This window comes from Myiozetetes cayanensis, unplaced genomic scaffold, assembly GCF_022539395.1.
Source record: "Myiozetetes cayanensis isolate MyiCay16 unplaced genomic scaffold, myiCay2020 scf260, whole genome shotgun sequence".
In the NCBI taxonomy this organism is placed as follows: Eukaryota; Metazoa; Chordata; class Aves; order Passeriformes; family Tyrannidae; genus Myiozetetes; species Myiozetetes cayanensis.
This window is the reverse complement of record NW_026087478.1, coordinates 11,921-25,412: the sequence shown is the minus strand read 5'-3', so window position 1 is coordinate 25,412 and position 13,492 is coordinate 11,921. Positions and strand designations below refer to the sequence as shown.

Sequence of the window (13,492 nt, the reverse complement as noted above, 5' to 3'; positions counted from 1 at the left end):
TAACTCACCTGGGCACAGGTAACTCACCTGGGCACACCTGGGCACAGGTAACACACCTGGGGGGGCATTGGGGGCATTGGGGGCTGTCCGTGCCAGAACAACACCGAGAGCGCCCCCTGCCCCGAGAGACGGCACTGCCACCGCCACCAGGTAACTCACCTGGGCACAGGTAACACACCTGGGCACACCTGGGCACAGGTAACACACCTGGGGGGGCATTGGGGGCACATTGGGGGAGGGGCTGTCCCTGCCAGGACAACACCGAGAGCGCCCCCTGCCCCGAGAGACGGCACTGCCACCGCCACCAGGTAACTCACCTGGGCACAGGTAACTCACCTGGGCACACCTGGGCACAGGTAACACACCTGGGGGGGCATTGGGGGAGGGGCTGTCCGTGCCAGAACAACACCGAGAGCGCCCCCTGCCCCGAGAGACGGCACTGCCACCGCCACCAGGTAACTCACCTGGGCACAGGTAACCTGGGCACACCTGGGCACACCTGGGGGGAACATTGGGGGCATTGGGCGGGGCTGTCCGTGCCAGAACAACACCGAGGCGCCCCCTGCCCGAGAGACGGCACTGCCACCGCCACCAGGTAACTCACCTGGGCACAGGTAACACACCTGGGCACACCTGGGCACAGGTAACACACCTGGGGGCATTGGGGCATTGGGGCATTGGGGCTGTCCGTGCCAGAACAACACCGAGAGCCCCCTGCCCCGAGAGACGGCACTGCCACCGCCACCAGGTAACTCACCTGGGCACCTGGGCAGGTAACACCTGGGATTGGCATGGGGCTATCCGTGCCAGACAACACCGGGCCCTGCCGAGAGACGGCCTGCACCGCAGGTAACACTGGGCACGGTACTCACCTGGGCACACCTGGGGGCATTGGGGCTGTCCGTGCCAGAACAACACCGAGGCGCCCTGCCCGAGAGACGGCACTGCCACCGCCACCAGGTAACTCACCTGGGCACAGGTAACTCACCTGGGCACACCTGGGCACAGGTAACACACCTGGGGGGGCATTGGGGGCATTGGGGGCTGTCCGTGCCAGAACAACACCGAGAGCGCCCCCTGCCCCGAGAGACGGCACTGCCACCGCCACCAGGTAACTCACCTGGGCACACCTGGGCACACCTGGGCACACCTGGGCACAGGTAACACACCTGGGGGGGCATTGGGGGAGGGGCTGTCCGTGCCAGAACAACACCGAGAGCGCCCTGCCCGAGAGACGGCACTGCCACCGCCACCAGGTAACTCACCTGGGCACAGGTAACACACCTGGGCACACCTGGGCACATTGGGCACACCTGGGGGGGCATTGGGGGCAGGGCTGTCCATGCCAGAACAACACCAAGAGCGCCCTGCCCCGAGAGACGGCACTGCCACCGCCACCAGGTAACTCACCTGGGCACAGGTAACTCACCTGGGCACACCTGGGCACAGGTAACACACCTGGGGGGGCATTGGGGGCATTGGGGGCTGTCCGTGCCAGAACAACACCGAGAGCGCCCCCTGCCCCGAGAGACGGCACTGCCACCGCCACCAGGTAACTCACCTGGGCACAGGTAACTCACCTGGGCACACCTGGGCACAGGTAACACACCTGGGCAGAGGTAACACATCTGGGGACAGGTGACACCCCTGGGGACACTTGGGGGGACATCGGGGGCAGGTGGGACAGGTGAGACACTGTTGGGGACATTGGGGACACCTGGGGACACCTGGGCACAGGTGACACTCCTGGGGACATTGGGGACACCTAGGGGGGCCATTGGGGACAGGTGACACTCCTGGGGGGACAGGTGGGACCCTGTTGGGGACATTGGGGACAGGTGAGACACCTGGGGACAGGTGACACCCCTGGGGACATGGGGGACACCTGGGTGGACCTTGGGGACAGGTGGGACAGGTGAGACACCTGGGAGGACAGGTAAGACACTGTTGGGGACATTGGGCACACCTGGGCACAGGTAACACCCCTGGGGACATTGGGGACACCTGGGGACACCTGGACACAGGTGACACACCTGGGGGAACATTGGGGACACCCCTGGGGACACCTGGGCACAGGTGACACACCTGGGGGAACATTGGGGACACCTGGGGACAGGTGAGACACCTGGGAGGACAGGTAAGACACTGTTGGGGACATTGGGCACACCTGGGCACAGGTAACACCCCTGGGGACATTTGGGGCACACCTGGGGACACCTGGGCAGAGGTGACACCCCTGGGGACGCGATGGGGACCCCTCCCCACCACCAATAGTGACCCCAATGACCATCCCAGTGACCTCAATGACCCCAATGACCATCCCAGTGACCCAATGACCTCAATGACCCTCCCAATGACCCCAATGACCATCCCAGTGACCCCAATGACCCCAATGACCATCCCAATGACCCCAATGACCCCAATGACCATCCCAATGACCTCAGTGACCATCCCAATGACCCCAATGACCCCAATGACCATCCCAGTGACCACAATGACCCCAGTGACCATCCCAATGACCCCAATGACCCCAATGACCATCCCAATGACCCAATGACCTCAGTGACCATCCCAGTGACCCAATGACCTCAATGATCATCCCAGTGACCCCAATGACCATCCCAATGACCCCAGTGACCCCAATGACCTCAATGACCATCCCAATGACCCAGTGACCTCAATGACCATCCCAATGACCCCAATGACCTCAATGACCATCCCAATGACCCCAATGACCATCCCAATGACCCCAATGACCCCAATGACCCCAATGACCATCCCAATGACCCCAATGACCCCAATGACCCCAATGACCCCAATGACCACAATGACCTCAATGACCATCCCAATGACCCAATGACCTCAATGACCATCCCAATGACCCCAATGACCTCAATGACCACCCCAATGACCCAATGACCTCAATGACCATCCCAATGACTCCAATGACCCCGATGACCATCCCAATGACCCCAATGACCCCAATGACCCCAATGACCATCCCAATGACCCAATGACCATCCCAATGACCCCAATGACCACAATGACCATCCCAATGACCCCAATGACCCCAATGACCATCCCAGTGACCCAATGACCATCCCAATGACCCCAATGACCATCCCAATGACCCCAATGACCTCAATGACCATCCCAATGACCCAATGACCATCCCAGTGACCTCAATGACCATCCCAATGACCCCAATGACCTCAATGACCATCCCAATGACCCCAATGACCATCCCAATGACCCCAATGAGCTCAGGGACCATCCCAATGACCCCAATGACCTCAATGACCATCCCAGTGACCCAATGACCTCAATGACCATCCCAATGATCCCGTTGACCCCGTTGACCATTCCAATGACCCCAATGACCTCAATGACCATCCCAGTGACCCCAATGACTTCAATGACCATCCCAGTGACCCCAATGACCCCAATGACCATCCCAATGACCCCGTTGACCCCAATGACCATCCCAATGACCCCAATGACCATCCCAATGACCCCAATGACCTCAATGACCATCCCAATGACCCCAATGACCTCAATGACCATCCCAATGACCCCAATGACCATCCCAATGACCCCAGTGACCCAATGACCATCCCAGTGACCCCAATGACCTCAGTGACCATCCCAGTGACCCCAATGACCTCAATGACCATCCCAATGACCCCAATGACCACAATGACCATCCCAGTGACCCAATGACCATCCCAATGACCCCGTTGACCTCAATGACCATCCCAGTGACCCAATGACCATCCCAATGACCCCAATGACCTCAATGATCTCAATGACCATCCCAATGACCCCAGTGACCCCAATGACCTCAATGACCATCCCAATGACCCCAATGACCTCAATGACCATCCCAATGAGCCTATTGACCATCCCAGTGACCCAATGACCCCAGTGACCTCAATGACCATCCCAATGACCTCAATGACCATCTCAATGACCCCAGTGACCCCAGTGACCTCAATGACCATCCCAGTGACCCAATGACCATCCCAGTGACCCAATGACCTCAATGACCATCCCAGTGACCCCAATGACCCAATGACCTCAATGACCATCTCAATGACTCCGTTGACCATCCCAATGACCCTGTTGACCCTGTTGACCATCCCCATGACCTCAATGGCCATCCCAATGACCCCGTTGACCCCGTTGACCATCCCAATGACCCCGTTGACCATCCCAATGACCCCAATGATCCCAATGACCCCATTGACCCTTCTGACATCACTTTTGGTGTCCCCCCAGTGCTCCAAGTGCCGCGACTCCTTCCAGGGCCACCCTGTTGGTGGCCAGCAGTGCTACCGGCTGCTGGCCGTGGAGCAGGAGTACTGCCTGGACCCCCAGTCCCAGTCCAGGGCTGTGTCCCCCCAGGGACCCTCCCAGTGACCCCAGGGACCTCAATGACCATCCCAGTGACCCCAATGACCTCAATGACCCTCTCAGTGACCACAGGGGCCTCAATGACCATACCAGTGACCACAATGACCTCAATGACCCTCCCAGTGACCCCAATGACTTCAATGACCATCCCAATGACCCCAATGAGCTCAGTTGACCCTGTTGGCCATCCCAATGACCCCAATGACCTCAATGACCATCCCAGTGACCCCAATGACCATCCCAGTGACCTCAATGACCATCCCAATGACCCCAATGACCTCAATGACCATCCCAGTGACCCCAATGACCCAATGACCATCCCAATGACCCCGTTGACCCCGTTGACCATCCCAATGACCCTGTTGACCCTGTTGACCATCCCCATGACCTCAATGGCCATCCCAATGACCCCGTTGACCCCGTTGACCATCCCAATGACCCCGTTGACCCCGTTGACCATTCCAATGCCACTTTTGATGTCCCCCCAGTGCTCCAAGTGCCGCGACTCCTTCCAGGGCCACCCTGTTGGTGGCCAGCAGTGCTACCGGCTGCTGGCCGTGGAGCAGGAGTACTGCCTGGACCCCCAGTCCCAGTCCCAGTGCTTCCCCCCGCCCCAGCGGCGCCCGCTGCCCCCCGGCCGCGCCGTGCCCTTCGCCGTCCAGCCCAAGTTCACCAACGTGGACATCCGGGTGACGCTGGACGTCACCTTCGGCGCCGTCGACCTCTACGTGGCCACCGCCTACGACACCTTCGCCGTCGACGTCGAGCCCCGCACGGGGCGGCACCTCGTCAGGGTGCGGGGGCTGGGGCAGCTGGGGGCGCTGGGGGCACTGGTTTTTGGGGTGGGGGGACTGGTGGGACTGGAGGAAGTGGTGGTGCGACTGGAGGAACTGGTGGAACTGGTTTTGGGGCTGGGGACTGGTTCTGGGGGTGGGGGACTGGAGGACTGGTTCTGGGGTGGGGGCACTGGGGGCACTGGTTTTGGGACTGGAAGAAGTGGAGGAACTGGAGGAACTGGTTCTGGGGCTGGGGGCAATGGGGGCACTGGTTTTGGGGGTGGGGGGACTGGTGGGACTGGAGGAACTGGTTCTGGGACTGGAGGAAGTGGTGGTAGCGACTGGAGGAACTGGTGGGTGGACTGGGACTGGAGAACTGGTTTTGGGAGCTGGGGGGACTGGTTTGGGGCTGGGGGGACTGGGGGTGAGTGGGACTGGAGGAACTGGTTCTGGGACTGGTTCTGGGACTGGAGGAACTGGTTCTGGGGCTGGGGGAACTGGGTCCTGGGGGTGGGGGACTGGAGGGACTGGTGTGTGGGACCTGGAGGAACTGGAGGAACTGGTTCTGGGGGTGGAGGAACCTCTGGGACCAGTGGGAGTGGAGGAACTGGTTCTGGGACTGGAGGAACTGGTTCTGGGGGTGGTGGGACTGGAGGAACTGGTGGGACTGGTTCTGGGGCTGGGAGCAACTGGGTGGGACTGGTTGGGGCTGGAGGACTGGTGGGACTGGGGGCACTGGTTTTGGGGCTGGAGGGACTGGTGGGACTGGGGGGAACAGCTTTGGGACTGGTGGGACTGGAGGAACTGGTTCTGGGACTGGAGGGACTGGTGGAACTGGTTCTGGGACTGGAGGGAGTGGTGGGACTGGAGGGAACAGGTTTGGGACTGGAGGGACTGGAGGGACTGGTGGTAGGACCTTTGAGAGTGGTGTGACTGGTTCTGGGACTGGAGGAACTGGTGGTGGCACCTCTGGGACTGGTTCTGGGGGTGGTGGGACTGGAGGAACTGGTTTTGGTGGAGGTGACACCCTCGGGACTGGAGGAACTGGTGCTGGTGGCACTGGTCCTACTGGTGGCCCTGGAGCCCCCAACCCCTCTCCCAGTCACCCCACTGGTCATACTGGTGTTACTGGTGGACCTGGAGGTGCTGATGCTGGTCCTACTGGTGTCACTGGTCATACTGGTGTTACTGGGGGACCTGAAGACGCCAACACTGGTCCCAGTGGCCATACTGGTCATACTGGTCTACTGGTGGCCCTGGAGCTCCTGAAGACTCCAACACCCATCCCAGTGGCCATACTGGTCATACTGGTCATACTGGTGACCCTGAAGACTCCAACACCTCTCCCAGTGACCATACTGGCCAAACTGGCCATACTGGTCATACTGGTGACCTTGAAGACCCCAACACCTCTCCCAGTGACCATACTGGCCATACTGGCCATACTGGTGTTCCTGGAGCTCCTGAAGACGCCAACACCGCTCTCAGCGTCCATACTGGTCATACTGGTCATACTGGCCATACTGGTGACCTTGAAGACACCAACACCCATCTCAATGGCCATACTGGCCATACTGGTCATACTGGTGACCTTGAAGACTCCAACACCTCTCCCAGTGACCGTACTGGTCATACTGGTCATACTGGTGACCCTGAAGACACCAACACCCATCTCAATGGCCATACTGGCCATACTGGTCATACTGGCCATACTGGCCACACTGGCGACCCCAAAGACCCCGACACCCCTTGGGACCCCCCCTCAGACCCCTCCCGCCCCAGCCCCCGTGCTTCGCGAGGAGCGCGCCGGGGCCGGGCTGGTCACCTACCTGACCGTGGCCGACCCCGTGCCCGCCCTGGTGGTCCGGGGGGTCCGGGACCGCCTGGTCCTCACCTACCCCCACAACCGCCACCCCCTCAAGTCCACCCGCTTCTACCTGCTGGTCCTGGGGGGTCCCGAACCCTCCCAGGGGCTCCTCTTCTTCCGCCAGGACCAGGCCCACATCGACCTCTTCGTCTTCTTCTCCGTCTTCTTCTCCTGCTTCTTCCTCTTCCTCGCCCTCTGCGTCCTCCTCTGGAAGGCCAAGCAGGGCCTGGACGCGCGGCACGAGCGGCGCCGGCACCGCCAGGAGATGTCCAAGATGGCGGCCCGGCCCTTCGCCAGGGTCACCGTCTGCTTCGAGACGCGCCCGGGCTACCGGAGGGCGCCCCGGGGCTACCGGGGTTGGGCGAGCCAACGGTTGGCCAACTGCAAGGTGGAGGGGGAAGAGGTGGTGGAGACCCAAAGTTTGCACTTGGAGACCCAAAATCTGCACCTGGAGACCCAAAATGTGCTCGTGGAGGGTCCAAAGAACTCCCTGGGCCACCAGGAGACCCCCCTGGGCCACCAGGAGACCCCCCTGGGCCACCAGAAGGGCAGGTTGGGCAACCAGGGTTGGCCAAGTCAACGGTTGGCCAACCGCAAGGCGGAGGTGGAAGAACTGATGGACCCCCAAAGTCAACGCTTGGAGACCCAAAATCTCCACTTGGAGACCCAAAATCTGCACCTGGAGACCCAAAATGTGCTCGTGGAAGGTCCTAAGAACCCCCTGGGCCACCAGAAGGGCCAGTTGGGCAACCAGGGTTGGCCAAGTCAACGGTTGGCCAACCGCAAGTTGGAGACTGAAGAGCAACTGGAGACCCAAAATTTGCACTTGGAGACCCAAAATGTGCACTTGGAGACCCAAAATGTTCTTGTGGAAGGTCCTAAGAACCCCCTGGGCCACCAGAAGGGCCCCTTGGGCAACCAGGGTTGGCCAAGTCAACGGTTGGCCAACAGGAAGGTGGAGGGGGAAGAGACCCAAAATGTGCACCTGGAGACCCAAAATGTGCACTTGGAGACCCAAAATCTGCACCTGGAGACCCAAAATGTGCTCGAAGAACTCCCTGGGCCACCAGAAGGGCCAGTTGGGCAACCAAGGTTGGCCAAGTCAACGGTTGGCCAACAGGAAGTTGGAGACTGAAGAGCAGTTGGAGACTCAAAATTTGCACTTGGAGACCCAAAATGTGCACTTGGAGACCCAAAATGTGCTCGTGGAACCCAAAATGTGCTCGAAGAACTCCCTGGGCCACCAGAAGGGCCAGTTGGGCAACCAGGGTTGGCCAAGTCAACGGTTGGCCAACTGCAAGGTGGAGGGGGAAGAGAGCCAAAATGTGCACCTGGAGACCCAAAATGTGCACTTGGAGACCCAAAATGTGCACTTGGAGACCCAAAATGTGCTCGTGGAAGGTCCCAAGAACCCCCTGGGCCACCAGAAGGGCCCCTTGGGCAACCAGGGTTGGCCGAGTCAACGGTTGGCCAACAGGAAGGCCGAGGGGGAAGAGAGCCAAAATGTGCACCTGGAGACCCAAAATTTGCACCTGGAGACCCAAAATGTGCTCATGGAGGGTCCAAATCCACACCTGGAGGGTCCAAAGATCTCCCTGGGCCACCAGAAGGGCCGGTTGGGCAACCAGGGTTGGCCAAGTCAACGGTTGGCCAACAGGAAGGCGGAGGGGGAAGAGGTGGTGGAGACCCCAAATGTGCTTGTGGAGGGTCCCAAGAACCCCCTGGGCCACCAGGAGACCCCCCTGGGCCACCAGGAGACCTCCCTGGGCCACCAGAAGGGCAGGTTGGGCAACCAGGGTTGGCCAAGTCAACGGTTGGCCAACTGCAAGGCGGAGGTGGAAGAGGTGGTGGAGACCCAAAATTTGCACTTGGAGACCCAAAATGTGCACCTGGAGAACCAAAATGTCCCCGTGGAGGGCCCCAAGAACCCCTGGACCTCAGGAGACCCCATGGCCACCAGGACCCCCAAATTCACCCCCTGGACCCCCAAAAGTCACCCCTGGACCCCCAAAATATCCACCTTGACCCCCAAAATGTCCATCTGGACCCCCAAATTCACTCCAGGGACTCCCAGGACCCCCTCCTGGACCCCCAAAAGTCACCCCTGGACCCTCAAACCCACCCCAGGGACCCCAAAATCCCCTCTTGGCCACCCAAACCCACCCCAGGGACCCCCAAAAATACCCCCTGGACACCCAAACCCACCCCAGGGACCCCCAGGACCCCCTCTTGGTCACCCAAAAACAACCCCTGGACCCCCAAAATCCCCTCTTGGCCACCCAAACCCACCCCAGGGACCCCCAAAAATACCCCTGGACACCCAAACCCACCCCAGGGACCCCAGGACCCCCTCTTGGTCACCCAAAAACACCCCTGGACCCCAAAATCCCCTCTTGGACCCAAAACCCACCCCAGGGACCCCCAAAAGTCACCCCTGGACCCCCAAAATCTCCATCTGGCCACCCAAAACCCCCTCTTGGCCACCCAAAAACACCCCGGGACCCTACCAGACCCACCCCAGGGACCCCAAAAATCACCCCAAGGACCCCCAAAAGCACCTTCCCGGACCACCAAAACCCCTCTTGGCCCTCAAACCACCCTGGACCCCCAAAACACTCCAGGGACCCCAAAACCACCTTCCTGGACCACCCAGCCCCACCCCAGGGACCCCAAAAACACCCCAGGACCCCCTCTTGACCACCCAAAATCACCCCTGGACCCCCAGCCCCACCCCAGGCCCCCACGCCCCCTTTTCCCCTCCCGCCCCCACCCCGCCCCTCCCCCACCCCCTCCTCCCTCCCCCCTCCCCCCCACCACCTGGCCGCTGACCCTCTGACCCCCCTCCCCCAAACCTCGCTCTGGGGGTCTCGGAGGAGCTCGGACCCCAAATTGCCCCTCCCCCGGGCAGCAGGGCCGGTGACTGGAGCCCACCGAGGACAGGGTGGCCGCGGTAGCCACGCTGCTCCTGCAGCTGCCGGGAGGTCCCGGGGGACCCCGAGCCGCCCTGGCCTCGGCCTTGGTCACCCTCAGGCAGGGGCTGCACGGGTGGGGGCGGGGGGGCGGGGTTGAGGGCCCAGAGGAATCGAGGCACCCAGCGAGGAAGGGGGGTTGGGAGGAGCTCACCTCGATGGCGCTGTAGAGATTTTTGGGGGTTTGAGAGAGGATTTGAGGGTCAGGAAGAAAATTTGGGGGTCTGGGGAGATTTAGGGGGGTGGGATACGATTTGGGGGATTTAGAGGAGTGGGATACGATTTTAGGGGGCGCTGAGAAGTGGGATGCATTTTGGGGGAGCTAGGGCAGATATTTTAGGGGGTGGGTTACGATTTGGGGGGATTTGAGAGTGGGAAAGAAGATTTGGGGGGCTAGGACACGATTTTGGGGGTAGGACACGATTTTTGGGGGTGGGACACGATTTTAGGGAGTAGGAGAGGCGATTTGGGGGAGTTGGACTCAGTTTTAGGGGGGATTTAGGAAGGATCTGGGAGAGATTTGGGGGGGTTGGACCACGATTTGGGGGATTTGGGGAGTGGGATGCGATTTTCAGGAGGTGGGGAGACGATTTTGAGGGGGATTTGAGGGGTCTGGGAGAGATTTGGGGGGTAGAGACACGATTTAGGGGGTAGGAGACGATTTGGGGGGACTTGGGGGGGTAGGAGACGATTTGGGGGGATCTGGGAGAGATTTGGGGGGGTGGGATGCAGATTTTAGAGGGTAGGACGCGATTTTGGGGGGTCTGGGAGGGATTTGGAGAGGTGGGACACGATTTTGGGGGGATTTGAGGGGGTGGGAGGTGATTTGGGGGTCAGGAGAGAGAATTTGGGGGTCTGGGAGAGATTTGGGGAGGTGGGAGACGATTTAGGGGGTCTGGGGAGTGGGGGGGTTGGACACAATTTTGGGGAGTAGGAGACGATTTTGGGGGATTTGGGGGGTGGGAGGCGATTTTGGGGCGGTGGGAGGCGATTTTTGGGAGGTGGGAGACGATTTTGGGGAGGTGGGACTCAGTTTTGGAGGGATTTGGGGGTAGGGACACGATTGGAGGAGTGGGAGACGATTTTGGGGATTTGGGAGAGATTTGGGGGAGTAGGAGACGATCTTGAGGGGATTTGGGGGAGTAGGAGACGATTTTGGGGATTTGGGGGTCTGGGAGAGATTTGGGGCGGTGGGAGACGATTTTAGGGGATTTGGGGAGGTGGGATACGATTTTAGGTGGGGTGGGACGCGATTTTGGGGAGTGGGAGACGATTTTGGGGGGATTTGGGGGGTGGGATGCGATTTTGGGGAGTGGGACGTGATTTTGGGGTAGTGAGGAGACGATTTTGGGGGATTTGGGGGGATCTGGGAGAGATTTTAGGGGGTAGGACACGATTTGGGGAGTGGGATGCGATTTTGGGGGTGGGATGCGATTTTGGGGAGTGGGACGTGATTTTGGGGTAGTGGGGAGACGATTTTGGGGATTTGGGGGGATCTGGGAGAGATTTGGGAGGTAGGACACGATTTTGGGGAGTGGGAGGCGATTTTGGGGGATTTGGGGGGTCTGGGAGAGATTTGGGGGTGGGAGGCGATTTTGGGGGATTTGGGGATCTGGGAGAGATTTGGGGGATAGGACACGATTTGGGGGATTTGGGGGGTGGGATGCGATTTTGGGGGGGTGGGAGGCGATTTTGGGGGGATCTGGGAGAGATTTGGGGGTGGGAGACGATTTTGGGGGTAGGACACGATTTTGGGGGTTTTGGGGTGATGGGAGAGAAGATTTGGGGAGGTGGGACACGATTTGGGGGGAATTTGGGGTGGTGGGATGCGACTTCGGGGGTAGGACACGATTTTGGGGGGATTTGGGGGGTAGGAGACGAATTTGGGGGTGGGATGCGATTATGGGGGTGGGAGGCGATTTTGGGGGATTTGGGGGGATCTGGGAGAGATTTGGGGGGTAGGACACGATTTTGGGGGAGTGGGAGGCGATTTTGGGGGATTTGGGGGGTCTGGGAGAGATTTGGGGGGTGGGACACGATTTGAGGGGATTTGGGGTCAGGAGAGAAAATTTGGGGGTCAGGAGAGAAAATTTGGGGGGGTGGGACACGATTTGGGAGGGTGGGAGACGATTTGGGGGGGTTTGGGGGGTAGGAGACGATTTTTGAGAGTAGGACCACGATTTGGGGAGTCTGGGGAGATTTGGGGGTTGGACTCAGTTTTGGGGGATTTGGGGGAGTAGGAGACGATTTTGGAGGGTGGGACACGATTTGGGGGGATTTGGGGGGGTGGGATGCGATTTTGGGGGGTAGGACACGATTTTGGGGGAGTGGGAGACGACTTGGGGGGATTTGGGGGTCTGGGAGAGATTTGGGGGATGGGACGCGATTTTGGGGGCATTTGGGGAGTAGGACACGATTTTGGGGGTTTTGGGGTGATGGGAGAGAAGATTTGGGGGGTAGGACACGATTTTGGGGAGTAGGACACGATTTGTGGGGTGGGACTCTGATTTTGGGGGGCTGGGATGCGATTTTGGGGGGATTTAGAGGGTGGGACGCGATTTTGGGGAGTGGGAGACGATTTTGGGGAGTAGGACACGATTTTGGGGGATCTGGGAGAGATTTGGGAGGTTGGACTCGGTTTGGGGGGATTTGGAGGGGTGGGATGCGATTTTAGGGGGTAGGGCACGATTTTAGGGGGTTGGAAACGATTTTGGGGGTAGGACACGATTTGGGGGGGATTTTTGGGGCTCCAGAACCCCAAATTTTTGTGGGGAGGGGGATTTTGGGGAATTTTGGGTCTCTGGGAACCTCAAATTTTGGGGTAGACCCCCAATTTTTGGGAAGGTCACCCCAATATTCCCTCCCCTTTCACTCAACACTCCAATTTTTTTGGGGGTCTCCCTATTTTAGGGGGTTTCCCTCCCCACTCCTTAAACCCGTATTTATTTTGGGAGTCCCTCCCACCCCCTCCCCCTAAAATTTGTGCCCCCAATAAACATTTTCCCACCCTCCCCCTTTCCCAGAGTGGTTTTTGAGGGCAAAACCCCCAAATTTGGGGCCAACCCCAAATATTTTGGGGGGCTCCAGGCGTCTCCTCCCCTCCCACGACCCCCAAAATTCCCCCAAAATTCCCCACGGCGCATCCAGAGCTCAAAGTTGGGGGTGGGGGAGGGTCGTGATCTTTATTTCCCCTTTGGGAGTCCCCCAAAATTGGGGGGGAGGGTTTACAACGAAGGGGAGGGTGTTAAGATTTGGGGGTCTCACGGCCCCACCTCACCGCAGGGTCGCTGGGCCGGCGTGGGGGCTCCCCGTGGGGAGGGGTCGCGGAGGGGAGGTGGGGGGAGGGGAGGGAGGGGCCCCCGCGTGGAGGTCGCGCAGCACGGGGGAGTGGGGAGGGAGTTAAATTGGGGGTCCCGGGAGACTCCGACCCCCCCAAATTGGGGGTCCTGGGACCACCCGAACCCCCC

General features: G+C 59.9%; 1 protein-coding gene and 3 long non-coding RNA genes across 4 annotated transcripts in view; 2 read left to right on the top strand and 2 right to left on the bottom strand.

Moving 5' to 3' along the window:
- LOC126643283 (uncharacterized) overlaps nucleotides 1-13,060 on the top strand; it is a gene marked incomplete at its 5' end in the record, with an annotated part of 49,916 nt that extends 36,856 nt beyond the window's left edge. Inside the window, 7 exons of the mRNA XM_050321531.1 lie at nucleotides 4,902-5,247; nucleotides 5,384-5,542; nucleotides 6,540-8,041; nucleotides 8,220-8,812; nucleotides 9,019-9,362; nucleotides 9,484-9,641; nucleotides 13,049-13,060. Coding sequence (XP_050177488.1) covers nucleotides 4,902-5,247; nucleotides 5,384-5,542; nucleotides 6,540-8,041; nucleotides 8,220-8,812; nucleotides 9,019-9,362; nucleotides 9,484-9,641; nucleotides 13,049-13,060 — 3,114 coding nt within the window. The remainder of the gene's footprint in view (nucleotides 1-4,901; nucleotides 5,248-5,383; nucleotides 5,543-6,539; nucleotides 8,042-8,219; nucleotides 8,813-9,018; nucleotides 9,363-9,483; nucleotides 9,642-13,048) is intronic.
- Nucleotides 10-4,572, top strand: LOC126643285 (uncharacterized). Its single transcript, XR_007629701.1, has 3 exons — nucleotides 10-169; nucleotides 980-1,111; nucleotides 4,279-4,572. It is a non-coding gene; the product is annotated as an uncharacterized LOC126643285 (long non-coding RNA).
- LOC126643286 (uncharacterized) lies at nucleotides 269-1,461 on the bottom strand. The gene is made up of 3 exons (XR_007629702.1): nucleotides 1,411-1,461; nucleotides 999-1,120; nucleotides 269-336 (listed from the first exon to the last, which is right to left on the bottom strand). It is a non-coding gene; the product is annotated as an uncharacterized LOC126643286 (long non-coding RNA).
- Nucleotides 3,194-3,918, bottom strand: LOC126643287 (uncharacterized). The gene is made up of 3 exons (XR_007629703.1): nucleotides 3,743-3,918; nucleotides 3,293-3,321; nucleotides 3,194-3,262 (listed from the first exon to the last, which is right to left on the bottom strand). It is a non-coding gene; the product is annotated as an uncharacterized LOC126643287 (long non-coding RNA).
- Nucleotides 13,061-13,492: the final 432 nt, after the last annotated feature.